Source organism: Palaemon carinicauda, chromosome 23 (assembly GCF_036898095.1).
Source record: "Palaemon carinicauda isolate YSFRI2023 chromosome 23, ASM3689809v2, whole genome shotgun sequence".
NCBI classification, from domain to species: Eukaryota; Metazoa; Arthropoda; class Malacostraca; order Decapoda; family Palaemonidae; genus Palaemon; species Palaemon carinicauda.
Genome location: NC_090747.1, coordinates 82,863,878 through 82,887,452, shown reverse-complemented (window position 1 = coordinate 82,887,452; position 23,575 = coordinate 82,863,878). Strand labels below are relative to the sequence as shown.

The 23,575-nt window shown below is 32.9% G+C and overlaps 2 protein-coding genes across 3 annotated transcripts in view; one reads left to right on the top strand and one right to left on the bottom strand.

Annotated features, from left to right (window-relative positions):
* Nucleotides 1-23,575, bottom strand: part of LOC137616974 (urocanate hydratase-like) — a 56,017-nt gene that overhangs the window by 2,455 nt on the left and 29,987 nt on the right. The gene's annotated exons all lie outside the window — the stretch shown is intronic.
* LOC137617203 (uncharacterized) lies at nt 15,310-22,843 on the top strand. Of its 2 annotated transcripts, XR_011039586.1 has the most exons (3): nt 15,310-15,629; nt 20,770-21,884; nt 21,926-22,843. XR_011039586.1 is itself a non-coding variant. In XM_068347112.1 (2 exons), the coding sequence occupies exons 1-2, from the start codon at nt 15,411-15,413 to the stop codon at nt 21,073-21,075; spliced, it is 525 nt and encodes a 174-aa protein (XP_068203213.1). In that variant the 5' UTR covers nt 15,310-15,410; the 3' UTR covers nt 21,076-22,843. The 2 variants fall into 2 exon arrangements, 1 of the variants encoding a protein (XP_068203213.1); XM_068347112.1 differs by having other exon boundaries at nt 20,770-22,843.

Here is a 23,575-nt window from a genome sequence, read left to right as displayed (position 1 = left end):
CCACCAAGTTATCAGAACCGGGCGTCCAAAATACTTAAGGGAATTGCTACACACTGCGCAGCCAACAAATCGTGTCGACACGAGAATAGTTATTGATGGTTTCAAATTATTTGAACCTATATATATATGTCTACTGTAGGCTCCAGAACCTTTAAATATGCGGCCCCGAGACTATATAACAAGCTCCCCTGAGACCTCCTAATGATTGAAGACATTGAGACTTTCAAGAGAAAACTGAAGACTTTCTTATTTCATCAGTCATATAACAGTGACGATTTAACAGTAAATGAGCAATACGTAATATGAAACGTAAAATTACTATGAATAAACAAGGTAAAACTATAATGGAGGTCTTGTAGAGAGTGGGGTTCCCCTGCTGTATGGGACCGGCAAAGCAGCCGTCAAAGTAAAGTAAGTAAAGTAAGAAGATTTGAATAATCAATCGTGCCTCACCATTCTCTCTCCCTAAATAAATTCAGTAGTTATCAACAAAACTTATATTAGAATTGTATCAAATATTTCCTCTATTTTTTTTTCTACCAATATAATTACCTGTTATGAATACTGGCTAATTTTTGAAGTTATAATGACAAATCAACTTCGCTTTTAGAATTTCTCTCAAATCACCATAGCATTTTTAGAGATGCACTCATATCAACATAGCGTTTTATAGATACTCTCAAATAACCATAGCACTTTTATAGATGCTCTCAAATCAACATAGCGTTTTATAGATGCTCTCAAATCAATATAGCTTTTTAAAGATGCTATCAAATCAACATAGCACTTTTATAGATGCTCTCAAATAACCATAGCACTTTTATAGATGCTCTCAAATCAACATAGCGTTTTATATATGTTCTCAAATCAACATAGCATTTTATAGATGCTCTCAAATCAACATAGCTTTTTATATTTGCTCTCAAATCAACATAGCGTTTTATAGATGCTCTCAAATCAACATAGCGTTTTATAGATGCTCTCAAATCAACATAGCTTTTTATATTTGCTCTCAAATCAACATAGCGTTTTATAGATGCTCTCAAATCAACATAGCGTTTTCTAGATGCTCTCAAATCAACATACCTTTTTATATTTACTCTCAAATCAACATAGCGTTTTATAGATGCTCTCAAATCAACATAGCTTTTTATAGATGCTCTCAAATCAACATAGCGTTTTATAGATGTTCTCAAATCAACATAGCATTTTATAGATACTCTCAAATCAACATAGCTTTTTATATTTGCTCTCAAATCAACATAGCGTTTTATAGATGCTCTCAAATCAACATAGCGTTTTATAGATGCTCTCAAATCAACATAGCTTTTTATATTTGCTCTCAAATCAACATAGCGTTTTATAGATGCTCTCAAATCAACATAGCTTTTTATAGATGCTCTCAAATCAACATAGCGTTTTATAGATGTTCTCAAATCAACATAGCATTTTATAGATACTCTCAAATCAACATAGCTTTTTATATTTGCTCTCAAATCAACATAGCGTTTTATAGATGCTCTCAAATCAACATAGCGTTTTATAGATGCTCTCAAATCAACATAGCTTTTTATAGATGCTCTCAAATCAACATAGCATTTTATAGATACTCTCAAATCAACATAGCGTTTTATAGATGTTCTCAAATCAACATAGCATTTTATAGATGCTCTCAAATCAACATAGCGTTTTATAGATGTTCTCAAATCAACATAGCATTTTATAGATACTCTCAAATCAACATAGCTTTTTATATTTGCTCTCAAATCAACATAGCGTTTTATAGATGCTCTCAAATCAACATAGCGTTTTATAGATGCTCTCAAATCAACATAGCTTTTTATATTTGCTCTCAAATCAACATAGCATTTTATAGATACTCTCAAATCAACATATCATTTTATAGATACTCTCAAATCAACATAGCTTTCATACAGCTGCACTTAAATCAACATAGCTATTTAGAGGTGCTCTCAAATCAACATAGCGTTTTATAGATGTTCTCAAATCAACATAGCATTTTATTGATACTCTCAAATCAACATAGCTTTCATACAGCTGCACTCAAATCAACATAGCTATTTAGAGATGCTCTCAAATCAACATAGCGTTTTATAGATGTTCTCAAATCAACATAGCATTTTATAGATACTCTCAAATCAACATAGCTTTCATACAGCTGCACTCAAATCAACATAGCTATTTAGAGGTGCTCTCAAATCAACATAGCGTTTTATAGATGAGCTCACTTAAATCAACATAGCATTTTATAGATACTCTCAAATCAACATAGCTTTCATATAGCTGCACTCAAATCAACATAGCTATTTAGAAGTGCTCTGAAATCAACATAGCATTTTAGAAGTGATCTCAAATCAACATAGCATTTTTAGAGATGCACTCATAATGAGGTGCTCTCAAATCAACATAGCTTTTTAGGGGTGCTCTCAAATCAACATAGCTTTCATATAGGTGTACTCAAATCAACATAGCTATTTAGAGGTGCTCTTAAATCAACATAGCATTTTATAGATGATCTCAAATCAACATAGCTTTCATATAGGTGCACTCAAATCCACATAGTTTCTTAGAAGTGTTCTAAAATCAACATAGCTTTTTAGAGGTGTTCCCAAATCAACATAGTTTTAAAAGTTACTGGCTAGTACAGTGGTAATGTGTTTGCCTCGCATTCGCGTGGCAAGAGATCGATCCCCGCCCAGGCCCGTGAGTTTAAGCTGTTTACTGGGGAGGCTACTGCTGTGGTAGGGCACCACAATGGGGGGTTGGGCTTGCCCGGCTGACGTTCTGGTGAGCATCTATTCTGATGGAACTGGAACTGAAACCAGACACCTTTAATAGAAACTTATGGAAACACCAAATTTTGGTGTTTGTATGTCTGGTCAGTCAAACAAAATGATATGATTAGATTGCCATAAAGACTGGCAGAATCTCCTTAACCACATGAACGCTTTTGATTTAAAAAAAAAGACACGATTGTCAATAGAAAGTAAATTTTTTTCTACCCTTACATCAAAGTGAGTTTTCTTAAATATCCTGATTACTGGGAAATATTCTTCAGCTGTATTTTCTTTTTAGGTTATGGATTGATGGACGATCCCATTATATAAAAAATAATACATTTTTAGTGACCTTATGGGTAACGTCTCCTATGATAGCATGAACTCGTTAGTTCCTTTAGTGTCTGCAACCTCACCAACCTTGTGAGCTAATGTTGGAGGGTTTGGAGCCTATAGGTCTACCTGCTAAGTAATCAGCATCCTTCCTAGTCTTAGCTTGTGTGAAAAGGGCCTTGGGCGCTGATCATATGATATATGGTTAAAGTCTAGGACATAATCCTGCTTGTTAGGACAATGTCACTGTCTCTTGCCTCTGCCATTCATGAGCGACTGTGGTATGGCAACTTTTCATCAGTACGCTGGCCAGTGCGGATTGGAGATGGTAGGAGATTTTCGTCTGATTGCTCACAGCAGACCATCCTAGTTTGGGTGGCCGTGGCTATTACAGCTTTGTTGATTATGGTGATTCGTAAACCCTTTCACCACTTTAAGGTATTTCCAGTCAGGATACACCACTGTCTATTGTTAATAAAAAACGGACAGTTTTACTTAATATTAAGAATTGCCGGTAATGACTCACATAAAGGCTTAGTCTGTCATCCAATAAATGGGTTAACAAGGCTGTCATTATCGGTTTGAGTACTGAGAATGTCATGAAGATTATAGGAAAGTGGAGTGTTTTCATTTGTGAGTCTGATAAAAGATAAGAGGATTGCTAATTCACTTATTTCTTACCTGCTTATTATTACTATTATTATTATTATTATTATTATTATCACTTGCTAAGCTACAACCCTAGCCGGAAAAGCAGGATGCTATAAGCCCAGGGGCTCCAACAGGGAAAATAGCTTAGTGAGGAAAGGGAACAAGGAAAAAATAAAATATCTTAAAAACAGTAACGTTAAAAATAAATATTTCACCATTCAAAATATAAAAAAAAAAACTTTAACAAAACAAGTGGAAGAGAAATAATACAGAATAGTGTGCCGAGTGTAACCTCAAGCTAGAGAACTCTAACTCAAGACAGTGGAAGACCATGGTACAGAGGCTATGGCACTACCCAAGACTTAGAGAACAATGGTTTGATTTTGGAGTGTCCTTATTTCAGAAGAGATGCTTACCGTAGCTAAATAGCCTCTTATACCCTTACCAAGAGGAAAGTGGTCACTGAACAATTACAGTGCAGTAGTTAACACCTTGGGTGAAGAAGGATTGAATGATAATCTCAGTGTTGTCAGGTGTATGAGGACAGAGGAGAATATGTAAAGAATAGGCCAGACTATTCGGTGTATGTGTAGGTAAAGGGAAAAAAACCGTAACCAGAGAGAAGGATCCAATATACTGTAGTACTGTCTGGCCAGTCACAGGACCCAATGTCTCTCTAGCGGTAGTATCTTAAACAGAATTTGTTTAACACATGCAAAAGTTTTTCACCCTAAGCCATGCAATTTTTTAATAGTATTCTAAATTTGTTGACTTTTAAATTATCTTGTATATTCTATTCTAGTCCCTTCCTGAACGGGGATACCTTAACGTGGTGAAAGGGTTTGTGTATCACCATGATCAGCAAAGCTGTAATAGCCAAGACCACCCAAACTAGATTGGTTTGCTGTGAGCGATCAGATGAAAATCCCCCATCCTCAGCAATCTGCACTGGCCAGCATGATAATGAAAACTGGCCAAACCCCAAACATGAATTGACATGTCTGAGGCCTTGTGGTACACTGGAGTAGATACAGTTTAAACTTTTAAGGCTATTACCTTAGTTTGAAGTAATTTTCATGGTTTCAAGGTAATTTTAAGGTAATTTCGGCTTTAGGTAATGGTCACACGGCACATGCTCGAGTTTAAACTCTGGACTAGAAACGGCTGCATTTGTTTTTGTACGAGTCCAGAGATTCACACCAGGCATATTTTATCCTTCAACATCTTGCCATACTATGACAAGAGTTGTTTTTTTTTTTTTTTTTTTTCTTTTTTTTTTTCTTTATGTACTGCATTTCAGAGAACAACCAACAAAATCACAATAGTAATTTCCTACAAACAAACGTCAGTCCTAGAAAGATAGATTATTCGGTTCTAGAACTTACTCCTGTCAATTGATTCTATGGGGATCAAGAGACGGACGGCTTAGAGACTTATGTTTTCAAGGCCCGACAGGAATCCGAATGATAACGGAAAAGAGATTGCCTAATCCCGTAGATTACGAATAAACCACCTCTATAAAAGATTATATTTCATAAAAGATTATTATAAGATTTTTTTTTATATTACCCTGTTACTTAAGGGGGAAAAAGAGATATAACCAAATCCTGATGACTCGAGGTTGAATACTGTGTGAAGGAAAATGTGCAAAGAAGAGAGAGAGAGAGAGAGAGAGAGAGAGAGAGAGAGAGAGAGAGAGAGAGAGAGAGAGAGAGAGAGAGCATCTAAAGTTATTAGCCTTATTAGGTAAAGGTTATTGACCGTGGTGCTTCGGTGCGTTATGTTTTCTGGGGGGGGGGGGGTTATATTTTCTTCTTGAACGTTTATTTATAGTTTCCATTTTTCTCCTGTTACAATTTAATAGTACCAAATTATAAATATTCGGTTCACCATAAAAAAAAAACCGGTGAAAACTAGTAAAATGTAGCTGTCAATAAAGTTTTCGATATGTTGAGTAACTCAACCGAAGATCAAATATTAAAAACCTTAGGAGTTAAGACATTTTAAAAAGTGGTTAGCCAGCAGGAAAATTGAGTGATAAACAAAAGCTGCAAAAAAGAAAATTGATGGACCATTTATAAGCAACGGAAAATAATCGAGAGATACTTAATTTTCTTATTATTTGTCGATGTAAGTGATATTTGCCATCACTGTCAATTCTTTAATATTTGATTTTTTTCTTTACTTTCTTCTGCTGAAATATATGTATCCTCACACTTTATTTTCATTGTTTTTTTTTTCATTTTATAATCAAAACGAAATACTGAAAGACCGAAGACGAAATAATCCTAAGGTTAACTACTTCAGATAAGGACTAACAACTACAAGTCTATAAGATCATAAGATGGGACTATAAATACTTTTCTGAATATAGAACAAAGGAAATTATTCTGATTCAGCCTAATTAAAGAGAGAGAGAGAGAGAGAGAGAGAGAGAGGAGAGAGAGAGAGAGAGAGAGAGAGAGAGAGAGAGAGCATCTAAAGTTATTAGCCTTATTAGGTAAAGGTTATTGACCGTGGTGCTTCGGTGCGTTATGTTTTCTGGGGGGGGGGGGTTATATTTTCTTCTTGAACGTTTATTTATAGTTTCCATTTTTCTCCTGTTACAATTTAATAGTACCAAATTATAAATATTCGGTTCACCATAAAAAAAAACCGGTGAAAACTAGTAAAATGTAGCTGTCAATAAAGTTTTCGATATGTTGAGTAACTCAACCGAAGATCAAATATTAAAAACCTTAGGAGTTAAGACATTTTAAAAAGTGGTTAGCCAGCAGGAAAATTGAGTGATAAACAAAAGCTGCAAAAAAGAAAATTGATGGACCATTTATAAGCAACGGAAAATAATCGAGAGATACTTAATTTTCTTATTATTTGTCGATGTAAGTGATATTTGCCATCACTGTCAATTCTTTAATATTTGATTTTTTTCTTTACTTTCTTCTGCTGAAATATATGTATCCTCACACTTTATTTTCATTGTTTTTTTTTTTCATTTTATAATCAAAACGAAATACTGAAAGACCGAAGACGAAATAATCCTAAGGTTAACTACTTCAGATAAGGACTAACAACTACAAGTCTATAAGATCATAAGATGGGACTATAAATACTTTTCTGAATATAGAACAAAGGAAATTATTCTGATTCAGCCTAATTAAAGAGAGAGAGAGAGAGAGAGAGAGAGAGAGAGAGAGAGAGAGAGAGAGAGAGAGAGAGAGAGAGAGAGAGAGAGAGAGAGAGAGAGAATCTTCAATGTCATGGTAGTCTTGAGAATGAAACCATAGCAACCAAGTCATCTCTCGTCAGTGTTTTGGGACAAGAATATGGAACACTGAGACGAACTTAGCTCTATTGCAAGGCTTCTCTGTGCTTGGAGAGAGAGAGAGAGAGAGAGAGAGAGAGAGAGAGAGAGAGAGAGAGAGAGAGAGAGAGAGAGAGAGAGAGAGAGAGGGGTGGTGGTGTTATCAATGCTAGCATTCACACAATAGGGAATGGTATATGTAATTTTTTTAATAAATAAAAAAATGTGTGGCATTGATGAAAAAGATAGTCGAAGAAGTAAATATCAAGAATGCAGGATTAGATATATATATATATATATATATATATATATATATATATATATATATATATATATATATATATATATATATATATACGTGTGTGTGTGTATGTGTGTATATAGATATACATTTGTATATGGATATACGTATGTATAAAATATGCATTTGAATATTTATACACAGCTCATATATATATATATATATATATATATATATATATATATATATATATATATATATATATATATATATATATATATACAGTATATATATATATATATATATATATATATATATATATATATATATATATATATATATGTAAATATCGACATATGCTATATATATATATATATATATATATATATATATATATATATATATGCATATATATATATATATATATATATATATATATATATATATATATTGACATATGTCTATATATATACATATATATATATATATATATATATATATATATATATATATATATATATATATATATATATATATATATAGACATAATAATATACCTTTTACGCCTTTAGAGGGTGACGCCAAATTTTCCTGTTTTCAACCAGCTTTGCGGAGAATGTAGACCAGGTGATCATCTAGCCCTTGACCTATCTTTTACCTTAGCTGACGTTGGTACTGCTAAATGTTGCGACGATGGCGATTAGTAAGCTTAGAAATGAAAAAAATTTGCTAAAGCGAGCCAAAATTTTCACCACTGATATATACTGTATGTATATATATATATATATATATATATATATATATATATATATATATATATATATATATATATATATATATATATATATATATATATATATATATATATATATATATATATATATACAGAGAGAGAGAGAGAGAGAGAGAGAGAGTCAGAGAGAGAGTTTTCCTTTTTGTACTGCATGGACTACAATACTTTATAAATGTTATCGCAAAATAAGCTTTCTTTGCTCAATCAATACACACTTTATCTGAATCAATACATACTGCTATAACTACGAAAACTTCTCTATAAAAAAAGGGGAAGTAACAAATCGACCATGAGGTTTGACATAGTAACACCGCGAGGGCAGGTTAATCTAATCTGGCGCTGTGTGGGAACCCTGACAGGGCCGAGAGGGGAAAACACATGACTCTAACCTGAGTCTAACGGTCTCTAACCAACACTTAGTCCCACCCTTGTTTTGGTCAAGAGAGCACTACACTAGACTGTCATTTGTTTTGTGCGCTGTCTTTTACGCTCATAGGAAGATGTTGAGATCGTATTTGCTTTTCCTGGCGATTTTATTCACGATTATTACGACGGTCATCGCGTTGCTCGTGTCTGTGCATGATGTGACTGCTGGAATTATATTGTTGTCGATTCTAGTGTTTACGATAACTTTTTCCATTTTTATAGTGACGCTGATATTGGAAGAGGAAAGAAGAGCGAGATGCCAGTGGAGACGGTACCATCAACATATGCGTACAGAAACAAATGTGAGGTTTATAAAGGATTCAGAGATTTTTTTATGTAATAGACTGGTAGGCCTATAAGTAGGCTAGTCACCCCGGCATCATTAATTTTCATTCCGTATTGATAACGTTTCTTCATGTTTTATTATTATTATTATTATTATTATTATTATTATTATTATTATTATTATTATTATTATTATTCAGGGAGTATACCTTCTGTAAGGGTATAAACCACACAGACTGATGTCATCACTTGACCCCGTTTGAATGACTGATCTACTTTCACGGTCACGTGTGTACTCTTAGTCCAAAATGTAAAAATTTAAGCATCATGAAACGTTTTTGTCACATTTCTAATGAACATGAAAGCTACAATAATAATGACTTGATCCTATACAAATATTTGGGGAGAAAAAAAAGTCAATATTGGATTCCTCATCTTTATCACCTTCCCACTAAACCGAAATCAGTTGCTTATAATAAAGTGCAGAAATTGGTTCTAAAAATAATAGAGAATTTTTGTTGGTGCAAAGCTATTTTCGAAGAAATGGTTCCTTGTCAGAGGTAAGGTTTTGAGATATTCTAAATAACTTTAGTTCTAAAGTGGTTTTCAAATTACGGTCATCGGGTTAAAACTAATGCTGTGAATCATGGATAGAGATTTGGAGTTTATTTTCTAAACTGGATATAGAGAAGACTTTTTACTGTAGTTGTGGTATATAATTGAAAGTACATAAATATCAGATTTTTTTTTATTGAGAGGCCCATGTTCCAAAACTTTATCTTGGTCGTTTCACAGACCACACCGAAAATAAGTAAAAAGTAAACAAGTACACGACACCTGGATTAAGGTCAAACAGGAAGAGGTTGGCTCTCCCTCGACAGTGAACCCACAGTAAAGAACAGTAACAAGAGCAAATAAGAAACTAACGATAGGAAACAATGTTTTAAAATTTCTTGCAACTGTGTTCTAACGGCTTCGGTAATATGGCCATCCAAGGCAAGGTAACTAAATCTAAATATTCTGCTTATTTTACGGGCTGCCAACGCTTAGAGCCCGTGTTCCACATACGGTAGGACATTAAAAAAAAACAATAACTACTTTTGTTTTGAAATAATGATCTCTCAGTTGGAACAGAATTTCCCTATACGAAACAGCAATCATCTGTTTAAGAGATGACTGCTGTAACAGAAACTTTCCTCTAAAAAACAAGGAGCCTTCAGTATCACATTTTTCTTATAGCAAACTTGACTTCTCATTTCTGAGTCTAAATAAAAAAAAAGATGAGACCGGAGCTACAAAATAATTTGTCTGGTATACAAACAGCTATTATTATTATTATTATTATTATTATTATTATTATTATTATTATTATTATTATTATTATTATTATTAAAGTAGTAGTAGTAGTAGTAGTAGTAGTAGTAGTAGTACTGTGGGTAGAAAACATGACCGTTATTAGAATGACTTACTTTTTAAAGAAAAGTACAGTATTATACGTGAAAGTTTCCGAAAACAGGCTGCCAATGTAAGTCAAATTGTGATCCCTCGGCCATCGGATCTTTTTGCTAATTTGAATAATCCAAATACCGTAACTTCAAAACAAAATGAATGATTTGAATTATCCCTTGCACTGAAGTCCCTGTGCTTATTGGAACGGTAACCATTTAACTAAAGAGGATTGTTTTCGTTTATTTATTATAACTCATTACGAAGAGAATGAGGAAAAGAATGATGAACCAAGAGGGAAACTCACATACGCGCTATACACACAAACATGTATAAAACATATGCATATGCATACAGACGCATATTTTCTCCTAAATAAACACACGTATCCTATAGATGATTTATGTATATATGTATGTATGTGTGTAGATATATATATATATATATATATATATATATATATATATATATATATATATATATACTGTATATAGATATATATATACTGTATATATATATATAAAATACATATTCACTATATATATGTATATATAATATACATTGACTATATATATGTATATATATAATATATATATATATATATATATATATATATATATATATATATATATATATATATATATATATATATAATTGCAATATTAGTTAGCATCTTCAAATTTTTGATTTATAAACAAATGCTATTACCAAGGCTACTGAAAACATTTAATTACTGTACCATCTTTCGAGGTGCATACCTCATCAATAGACTACAATCAATAACTAAAGATATAAAATCCACTGAAATTACAATAACAATGGTCTTCTACTGTATAAACAATATAAACTGAAAATAAAATTGAATAAGAAATAAAACGAAACCTGAGAACGAACGAATATTAATCTAAAACATAAAGGTGATAAAATGGAAGAACTGCCAATAATATAAAAAGGTATACAAAAAATGATAAACGACTCTTTAGCATAAAAACGGTCAGCATAGATAAACATGAAAACGTCAATTGGATAATGGGAAACAACGCTTGAAAGAAACTAGCGAATAAAAAAAGGAAAAAAGATCTTTCTCATTACCTTTGAAACATGTAATGAACAATCGCTATTTGTATACCGGACAAATTAATTTTTAGCACCGGTCTCATCTCTTAAAAAAGAAAACAAAAAATGAGAAGGTCAAAACTAAAAAGAAAAAGGTGATTCTAAAAGCTCCTCATTAAAGCAGTCATCGTAAAGGAAAATTTTGTTCCAACTGAGAGATCCTTGTTCCAAAAAAAGATGTCGTCTTTGTTAGCAGTCCATAAAAAAAACTCAGTCGAGAGTAGATCTTTGCCGCGGCAGCTTATTTCTAGACCCTTTGCTCGACCTTGACCTTTGACCTTAACATGTATTAATTGGCGTGGATTTTCATACACTCGAATGTGAATGAAATTTGAAGTCTCTGTGACAACGATGTCCAAACTTATGGCTGATTACGTGAATTGGACATTTTGCTTGACCGTGACCTTGAGCTTTAACCTTGCCCTTCCAAAATTTAATAATTTCCAGATTTTCTCATAACAGTTAATTCCTGCAAGTTTCATTACTCTACAATTTAAATTGCTTCCAGGAAGTTGTTCACAAACAAACAAACACAAAAAGGTGGTAAAAGATAACCTCCTTCCAATTTCGTTGGCAGAGGTAATTACCTTGCCTTAGATGGCAATACTACTATAGTAGTTAGAAAAAAGTTCCAAGAAATGTTAAAACACTGTTTCCTCTCGTTAATTTCTTATTGTTCTTATTACTGTTCCTCACTGTGGGTTCACTGTCGGGGGAGAAACCCCTTCGCTTCTGTGACCTTAATCCTGGTGTCGTGCATTTGTTTATTTGTTTCTTTATTCTCAGTGTGAACAGTAAGGTCTGCAAAATGACTAAGACACGGAATTTTAGAACATGGGTCTCTATAAGATTCTTTTTATTTATATTTATGAGAGAACGTTGTACTTCAAAAGTTCAAAATTGCAGCGAATTTTTTTTTTCTGACATGTCCCTTTTTGCAGTTTATTTATGAGGTCTATTTTAATGTTGTTGCTGTTCATAATATAGGTTATTTTATCAGTTCATTACTTCTCTTGTAGTTTATTTGTAATGATAATAATAATAATAAATGATAATAATAATAATAATAAAAATAGTAATAATATTAATAATAATAGTAATAATAATAATAATAATAATAATAATGATAATAATAATAATAAATAATAATAATAATATTAATAATAATAATAATAATAATAATAATAATAATAATAATAATAATAATAATAATAGAGAAAACAGATAAAATAAATGTAAAGAATTCTGACTGGAATTTTTTTTTCTAAAACGACAAAATAAGCGTCAGTGACTTCTGCCCTTGTCATAAAAAGTCTGGATATATTTTCATTTAAGATTTCTAAATGTAAAACACTTCTATTCTTTTCAGTATTATTATTATTATTATTATTATTATTATTATTATTATTATTATTATTATTATTATTATTATTATTAGCCAAGCTACAACCCTAGTTGGAAAAGCAAGATGCTATAAGCCCAAGGGCTCCAATAGGGAAAAATAGTAACCCTAATACGGCATTGCAGCACTTTACTTTGCCCTACATATTCTGCCCAATTAGCCACCCTATTTTTTTTACCTCCGCCAATTAAGTTGGAAGGAGGTTATGTTTTCGCCCCTGTATGTTTGTTTGTGAACAGCTTCCTGTCCACAATTTTGATCGTAGAGTAATGAAACTTGCAGGAATTAACCATTATGTAAAAAGATGAAAATTGTTCAATTTTGGAAGGTCAAGGTCCAAGGTCAAGGTCACGGTCAAGCAAACCATCCAATTCACGTAATCAGAGACTTCAAACTAGGTTCATATTTGCCTGTATGGAAATCCACGTCAAGTAATACATGTTAAGATCAAAGGTCAAGGTCAAGGTCGAGAAATTGGGATGGAGGTCTGTTCTCTACTGAGTGTCTCTCTAGTTTTATCATCTGTATCTTTCTTAAATCGTGTTGTACCAGTGGTGAAAGATTTTGATATTTGGTTCATGATTTCCTTAAATCATCACAAATATTTGGTTCAAGATTTCCTTAAATCATCACAAATATTTGGTTCAAGATTTCCTTAAATCATCACAAATATTTGGTTCAAGATTTCCTTAAATCATCACAAATATTTGGTTCAAGATTTCCTTAATTCATCACAAATATTTGGTTCAAGATTTCCTCAAATCATCACAAATATTTGGTTCAAGATTTCCTTAAATCATCACAAATATTTAGTTCAAGATTTCCTTAAATCATCACAAATATTTGGTTCAAGATTTCCTTAAATCATCACAAATATTTGGTTCAAGATTTCCTTAAATCATCACAAATATTTGGTTCAAGATTTCCTTAAATCATCACATACTTGAAATTTATCTTATAGCTCGTCACGCTTTTCTAGATGAGTTTGACTTCTATCTATTAGTTCTTATAATTTAACTTAACTTCTAACTATTAGTTTTGACATTTTTAGATAGCTTGGCGTCTTCTATCTGTTAGTTTTGATATTTCTAGATATCTTGAATTTTTCTATCTGTTACTTCTATTTTATAATACATGAACTTGACTTTTATCTATTAGCTCTGAATATTTTAAACGAGCATGACTTTTATCTATTATTGCTACATTTTTTTTGTATGAGCTTTACTTCTACCAGTTAGTTCTGATTTATTTAGATGGTTCAAGATTTCCTTAAATCATCACAAATATTTGGTTCAAGATTTCCTTAAATCATCACAAATATTTGGTTCAAGATTTCCTTAAATCATCACAAATATTTGGTTCAAGATTTCCTTAAATCATCACAAATATTTGGTTCAAGATTTCCTTAAATCATCACATACTTGAAATTTATCTTATAGCTCGTCACGCTTTTCTAGATGAGTTTGACTTCTATCTATTAGTTCTTATAATTTAACTTAACTTCTAACTATTAGTTTTGACATTTTTAGATAGCTTGGCGTCTTCTATCTGTTAGTTTTGATATTTCTAGATATCTTGAATTTTTCTATCTGTTACTTCTATTTTATAATACATGAACTTGACTTTTATCTATTAGCTCTGAATATTTTAAACGAGCATGACTTTTATCTATTATTGCTACATTTTTTTTGTATGAGCTTTACTTCTACCAGTTAGTTCTGATTTATTTAGATGAGCAGGACCTCTATCTGTAAGCTAATCTACTATTTATATAATTTATATGTTTCCGAAATCAGGCAGTCCGTAATATTGTTCGATGAATCACCTTAAGAATTAAACGAAAAATTATCACTAGTAAAAGAGATTGGCCAATCAGAAGACTAGATCAAATCACGAACTATATCTGAATTCATGAAATTTAACAAGATTAAAAGTATCGTTGTCATTTAATTTCTACGATTTTTATCACAAGTTCTTTGATATATACTTTATTTTGCTTGAGTGACTTCAACCAAGGCCTTGCTTCAACTCACTTTCCGCCCGTTTAACACTTTCACACTTACGAATCATTTTTTGAGTTGCTTTTGAAGTACTGCTGGCAAAGACCCAAATGATAATGTCTTTTAATCAGCTCTGATATGAGCCAGAGTGCTTTTTTATACAAAACTGGTCTATACTTTTTACCCACTTATCCCAGAAGTACAATGGAGAACACAATCTCGTCACGTTTTGTGTTTATCTTTTCCTTATTGTTGAACGGGGAGATAAAGTAGGCACTGGACCACGATAGTTACCACGTGTTACCACGTGTCTTTTAAACGTGACTCGGAAACCCATACAAGAAAATAAACTGTTGTAAGATATCTATATACGCTATAATCGCAATGACATGCGAGTAAATCATAGACTCTTCGAGAATTACGAGGATCGCGATAAGTTTTATCCTGACACTTTATCTGTACTTTATCAGCACCTAGGTAAAATTAACTCACCAAAAAAGGATCGCTCGTCGACACCTCTTAAAAACTCGCTTCGTGAACCAAGGCCAAACAGTATGATCCAAGAGGTCTTCAGGGTCGCTATTACCTTTTCCCCGCTCGCTACAAAGGAAAGAAATGAACATATACGCCGAACTCCTAATTCTCTTTTCGGTCGGAATGGCCCCCACAGTCATGGCTGTGGTGTTTCTCATTTACAAGACCAAGGTGCATGAGGGCTCGATCGCTTTGGTGTTCCTCTTCGTGACCTGTGGATGTTCCTTCTTGGCCATGGTGATAAAATTTCGACGAGACCGTCACGCCACGAGAGAGATGAGACCAGAAAACATGTTGACGGTTTGTTTTCTCGTTTTATTTTCAAGGAATCATTTATTTTGGTTAATCCCACAGAAAAACAGTTGCGTTTCGTAGCGTGTATTATTTTTTTCGTCTACTAGTAATATATATTGATTGCATTTGTTGATGATTTGAATAAGATTTTTAGAACGGGCCATGAGCCAAGGAAGAGTTGATTAGATATACAGAAGGGTTGGATCCGTGTTCGAATTCAGCTCTGAAAAGTTTTGAAAACCGAACCTGAAACTCCCATTTTTTCGCTGTTTATTGCAATTATTGGTGATTTGTATAAGATTTTTAGTTTGTTCTATGAGCCAAGTAGCCTATTCTGATTTAAAAGTTTTTATAACATAATTTATAGACGGCCTTTACTAATTAAGTCGTGTTTAGATTATACGCTCTCGTAACCTATAATATTCCAATGAGATCCAGACGACTTAAAGGATCTGTGTGTGTGTGTATGTGGCGGGGCGGGGGGGGGGGGGGGGGGGTTAGTATGTGATCCCTCAGGGTTGTTGTTTACTTTTGTTTTAGTTTACTTCTGTTGATTGCAAGAATAAACGTCTAAAGGCATTCTTTAGACCTTAGCCAGATTTTTGGCTGAAATTTTTTGAAAGGACAGCTTACAAAACATCATGTTTACCTTAGATACTATTGTAAACAAAATCAAAATGTGTTTATAGTATTTTTTTGTGTGAATGTTCTCACACTTGAGCGACCATTGTTACAATATTCAAGTAAAATGTGGGATTGTAATAGCTTTTGCTATAACTCACTCTGAAAGTTTCACTCATTAATTAAAACCATTCCATTATTATTATTATTATTATTATTATTATTATTATTATTATTATTATTATTATTCGCAATGAACCCCCATACTCCTGAAACTAGCCATAGATCAATTAACTTAGTTAGGAAGGTTCAACATAATAGGATATGATCCTGTGGAAAATAAGAGTTTGAAATCGAGTGCAAAAGACAGAAGTGATGAACCTTAGATCTTGGTAATTACCCTATATAAGCTGACCAACATTTCGATTTTAACAGTTAAAGCTAAGATTAATGTCACGGAGTTCCCAATGACCAAAAGACTGAAGATTTTAAAGATAATCTGCAATTAAGTAATCAATAGTTATCAAAATCAATGCTTTGTGAAAAGTCTTTGACTCAGTTTGTTTTCTCAGCAACGACAGAACAAGGAAATCTCGATTGTCTATCGTTTCTTTTTTTTTTTTTTTTTTTTTGAATATGAAAATTATAATTTTTTCACACGGTAGTTTTGTATCGTTTCCTTTTAAAGATTTATAGATTTAAAGGTCACTCGTGAATGGCAGAGGCAAAGGACAGTGACAATGCCCTAGCAGGACAATGCCCTAGAGACTAATCATATATACAGTACATGTGATTACCATCCAAGCCCCCTCTCTACCAAAGCTAAAACCAGGAAGGGCAAGACATTAGCTGCTAATGAGTCAGCAGGTAGATCTATAGGCTCCCCTAAACCCACCATCCTTAGCTTGCAAGGATGGCTCGATTACAGGCACTACAAAAAATTACCGATCTTGAGCGGGACTCGAACCCCAGTCTAGCAGATCACCAGGTATGGACGTTTCCAACTATGGTAGGATAATAGCAATCTATCTGCTTTGCTTTCTTTTATTATAAGATATGAAAGAGAAACGAAGCTTTTGAATATAAACATTACGATATTTTGATTAAGAATTGATTGATCCCAAACTAAATTAAAGAAGACAGAGTTGTATTTCTTAAACTATCGAAGTTTGTTGTTTAAGCAAAATATTTACAATTAGGTAGGACGAATTTAAAAGACTGATATTTTTCGTGAGTTGAAATAGAGAACAAGATATGATTCCTTTGTTATCTAATCAGATGTGATTAAGGTTTTTGGCTCTGTGTATAAATTGTCTATGAAAGTTACATATATTTTTATTTTATTTTATGGAAAAGTTTCTTAACTTCAGAAATATAGACATATATCTAGCATTCTCAGTCATTTCTTTGTGATAATTAACATTTGAAAATCACTGATGTAACTAAACCATGAATCTAAAATTGGAATTAATAGCATAACATAAACTTTAGTCAAATGGACATGGTTTAACATTTACTTGACTTGAAATAAAAAACTTGCTTTATACTTTCTTCATTAACGCAACGATTTTCATTTTGTTAATGGCAGAAAGCCAAAGGAGCAGACTACCTATTATTCTTGTCCGCCCCAGGACCCGAAAAACGTAGAAGAGTAAATCTTAATTAACCTCAAAGGAAACGATAGATTTATGGTCTAAAGACAGAAAGGTCAAAAGACTCAGGAAATACAGGCAGGAAGACAATTCAAAATCTTCTCAGTAGATGAAGAGAAACAGTCACAGAAACGTTTTTAAAAGCAACTCATGAATGACAGAGGCAAGAGACAGTGACAATACCCTAAGAGACTGACCAAATATACATGTCACCAGTCTCCGTGAATGTGTATCTCATTTTTTAGAATCAAGGTACTTCTAATGATTACTCTCAACAGAAAGGTGGGATCCCTAGAGTCTCCGTCAATGCATATCTCATTTTTATAGAATCAAGGTACTTTTTAACGTGATCAGAGGCCAAGCCCCCTCTCCACCCAAGCTAGAAACAAGGAGGGTCAGACAATGGCTGCTGAAGACTCGGTAGGTAGCCCTATAGGTTCCATCAAACACCCCATCCTTAGCTCACAAGGGTGGTGAGTTTGTAGACACTACAAGAGACTATCCAGCTAGAGCGGGACTCGAACCCCAGTCCGGCATATCGCCAGGCAAGTTCGCTTCCAGTAGACCACCACAAAAGAAAGAATCTACAATAGAGCTTGCCTTTCTTCATTCATAACAAATAAAGGTGAAATATTCTTGAAGTCATTAGTGTTTTGAAAACGTATTCTATACGTAGAGAAATATTTTCATGTAAACTTTAGAATTCATTAAAGATAAATTGGTGCCTGTCGTGTTGGGTGTAATGTAAACATAATCATACAAGATAAATCAGATAGATATATTCAAAATCCATATCTTATATCTCATTGAAATTATCATGTAGCCAGCATGACGCAGCACACACTTTCGTTATATCTAGATAACCATTAATAAGAGGAAATCCAACAAATATGGAGTTTTCTGCTTTAATTTTTTTTTATGAATCACTCAGTCTAAGCAGTGAGTTTATTGTTATGGAAATTTGAAGGAAAGCGACATGTTTATCTGTTAAATAATTTAAGAGAGTAAATTCAGAATACTTTGAAGAATAACACTGTGTTATTAGCGATTTAAATTGTTTTTTTTTTCTTATTTACTGAATGTATTGGTTCAAGTCCTTTCTTTATATTTGCCCATTTTCTACTTGGAAATTCAATTCTGTTGAAGATTAATAAGTAAAATCCTGACCTTCCGTTTCTTTCATTTGTTCAATGAAATAAAGTTTTTTTTTTCGAAAAATTGACATAAATGGTGAAAAATCCTGCTGAGTCGTCTGCCTGCCATAACCTGACATGACAACAACTATGGCAATAAGCAAAGATTCTTTTTGAATATCTGGATGAAATCCATTACCAACCACTTTCAAATGTGATAGAGATCAATGCGATCTTAGTATTACCTGTTAGCTCTGAATTTTTAAGAAGAGTAACAACATTAAAATAAATATCGCCTATAAAAACTATTCAAACTTTAAACAAAACAAGAGGAAGAGAAATAAGATAGAATAGTGTGTTCGAGTGTAGCCTCAAGCAAGAGACTTTGGAGAAGGGTGGCTTGATGGTAAATGTGGATAAGACTGAAGCTATTGTGAGCAATGAGGATGGTAGATACAGGAAAGCCGTGCTTGAAAATAGAGGTTCGGATATAACGCAGGTAGAACAATTTAGATGATCTTGACTTCCATCAAGCAGCCTTGACGGACTGATTCTGTAAATTTGTTACCACATCTATAGTTATCGTTCAAGAAAATGTAACTTTTACCCTAAAAACTTTTTTTATACTTTAGAAATACTTGTAAACGTTTAGAATTAATGTTGAGGTGTCATAAAAATATTACCCTTGGAAATAGATGTGAAAATCATGAATATTGTCCTTTTAGATAAAAGTGAATCGTCTTTAGAAAACTCCCAAATCATCCACATTATCTAATCAGTTTATCCCTTGTCGATAAAAAGGTTTAAATTGTCCAAAATCAGTCATATAAGGCCGTATATTTTCTTTGATTTACTTGGTTTATAACTTTTATTACTTTTACTGGACGCACCCTTTATTTTAAATGATGATTAAGGCTATTAAATTAAAGTAATTAAAGTAAGTAAATTGCAAAGTTGCTGAAAGCTCTAACAAAAAAGGACCATTCTTTCTCATCTTTTATCTTTTAAAGTATCACTTTTGAATCTGTAATATATTTAATGATATTAAGATCACTCTACAATCTAGCTAGAAATGATGTACGTGGAAAGATCTGATATAAGTTTGTGTTTACGATTACGTGTGTTGGCTTGTGAATGTAAATCTGGTCCCAATGTCTATAAAATACGAAGATACTGTAGTTTTAAGAGCATTTCAGAAAACTTCATATTATTTGTGTCATTTAAAGGTACTTTTACCTGAGATCTAATTAAGAAATGATAGTAAACGAAAACAAGGACACTCCAAAATCAAACCATTGTTCTCTAGTCTTGGATAGTGCCATATCCTCTGTACCATGGTCTTCCACTATCTTGGGTTAGAGTTCTCTTGCTTGATGGTAAACTCTGGCACACTTCTGTCTAGTTTCTTTTCCTCTTGGTTTGTTAAAGTTTTTATAGTTTTTATAGCAAATATTTATTTTAATGTTGTTACTATGCTTAAAATATTTTATTTTTCTTGATTTCCTTTCCTCACTGGGCTATTTTCCCTGTTGGGGCCTCTGGGCTTATAGCATCCTTCTTTTCCAACTAGGGTTGTAGCTTAGCATTTGATAATAATAATAATAATAATAATAATAATAATAATAATAATAATAATAATAATAATAATAAGTAATCATTATCATCGACCCACTTAGTATTTCCAAAGATTTGTAACAACGAGTATAAACGAATCTAAAATGTCAATTTATTTTCTTTCAGGATTCAGAGAACCCAGAAGATATCCAGTCGCCATACGAGATCATGTCCCCCGGAGGGGAACCTCCCAAGTACGAACAGCTGTACCCCTGCAAAAGCACTTTATCGCCTTCTGAATCTATCCACACATCGTCTTCTACTGCACGGCCTCAGATGGAACCAACGCTGTACGTCAACCCATGCAGTGAGTTCCTGCATTCATCCACATCTTGTCAGGAAGGATCTTTGGAACGGCAGAACGATGAGGAAGGTCTGCCATCCTACTCAGAGGCCATTGCTGCCTTGGAGTCCAAGCAAATTGAGCCTTGAATGCGGCCATTTGGACAATGACAAAATTCATCAATTTAAAAAAAATTCAAGCGAAAAAAAAACATGAAAAAAATGTATGATTTCTATCGTTGGTGAACGCTTTTCATAGTTAATGTTAAGGGAAGTGTTCCAGCATAGTACTTCAATGCAATGAGCTGTTGATTGCATACTGGGTAGGGAAGATCATACGCTTGACCGCTTTTCTTCCCGGAATCTATTTGTTAGATTAAACTAGCATTATACAGTGAACAAAGCTTGAGAGTTGAGACTCTGGGCTCGATCTCCTCTTCTCTCGGGCCAGGGAGAATTCTCCAATAACACACCGAGCGAGGTATGTTATTACAATGTCTATGAGGACATACCGAGCCAGGTATGTTGTTATGTCTATATGAGGACATACCGAGCCAGATATGTTGTTAGCATGGCTATGTGAGGACATACTGATCAAGGTATGAGCAAGGGTATGTCTATATGAGGTCATGTCAAGCCAAGTATATTGTTAGCATGTCTGAGGACATACCAAGACAGATATGTTGTTACTAAGTCTATGTGAGGACATACCGAGATATGTTGTTATCAAGTCTATGTGAGGACATACCGAGCCAGATATGTTGTTACCATGGCTATGTGAGGACATACTGAGCAAGGTATGTTGTTGCCTGGTCTATGTGAGGATAGACCGAGCCAGATATGTTGTTACTAAGTCTATGTGAGGACATACCGAGCCAGATATGTTGTTACCATAGCTATGTGAGGACATACCAAGCAAGGTATGTTGTTGCCTGGTCTATGAGGACAGACCGAGCCAGGTATGCTGTTACCATGGCTATATGAGGACATATTAAGCCAGGTATGTTGTTATGTCTATATGAGGACATGCCAAGCCAAGTATGTTGTTACCATGTCTATGTGAGGACATACCGAGCCAGATATGTTGTTGTTCTGTCTACGTGAGGTTATAAACTAGTATTCCATGAAAAGATAGTCATTTAGATAAATAACTATATAGCTATTTACACAAAAGCTCTTTAGATTTTCTTTTTATTCTTATCCAAATTAAAGGATATTCTTTGAATACACAATTTTGCACATCTAACACAAAATCTAAACAATTACTTGTGATACCCTAGGTGCCTGTTACAGTAGATTAGATTCTATGCAATGATAGAAGCTACGCTAACAAAACTTTTCTGAATTTAAGCGCAAATTTAGAAAACCTCTATTAATAATGACGTTCTTTGAGTTAAGAGCCAATACCCTTGAAGATTACACGAATCGGTTAAATTTCAAGAAAAAGAGTTATAGACGGTGAAGTTTCAAAGTTAAATTCGTAATGTTATCTACCTGCAGGGACATAACCTCTTTAAGCATATATAAAACCATCTTTTAACAACGTATTGTACTTTTTTTTATACATGTATACACTGTTTGTATTTACAAACGCACAGTAACATTGGTTTGTGTTGGTGAAAGAAAGGACCAAAGTGCTTTGAGATGGTTTGGTCGCGTGGAAAGAATGGGGAAGTTTGGAGACAGAAGTTATGCTCCTGGATCAATGGCGCAGCTAGAGTAAGGGTTTCGACATGAGCTTATGGGTATGTAGCGTAAGTGAATGCTGAGAATAATGGCATTGTAATTCTTCATAAAAGTGGTTTTACACAATTTAGCAAATTAAGTTTAAATGTGGTGATCATCGTACCTTCCTTTTTCGACAGCAACTAATTGGTGGGGGTAAACGGATTATTGTTGAAGATGATCTTATACACACGCGCATATATATATATATATATATATATATATATATATATATATATATATATATATACTGTATATATACTGTATATATACATATATATATACATATATATATATATATACATATATATATACATATACATATATATATACATATATATATACTGTATACATATACATATATATACATATACATATATATATATATATATATATATATATATACATATATATATATATATATATATATATATATATATATATGAAATGTGTGTGTGTGTGCGTGAGTGTGGCGTATATATATATATATATATATATATATATATATATATATATATATATATATATATATATATATATACACACACACATATATATATATATATATATATATATGTGTGTGTGTTATATATGTATGCATATATAATATATAGTATATATACATATATATTTTATATAATATATATATGTGAGTGTGTGTGTGTGCGCGCGCGCATGCCTGTGTCTGTATTTGTGTGCATGTGGTAGTTTATGGTAAGATACAAGCATCCACAACAGTTTATCTGAGAAGCCATATGAAAACAGTCACACATCACCCCCAGGTTTTTGTATAGGTTTACAGACACAAAGGAGACGTTACGCTCTTTAAAAGGTGTCATCCATAACTAAGAGACATCATATGAGGTTTCTCATGCAAACGACAACAGCGATGTGACATAGGTCAACAGAAGAATATAACTTCACC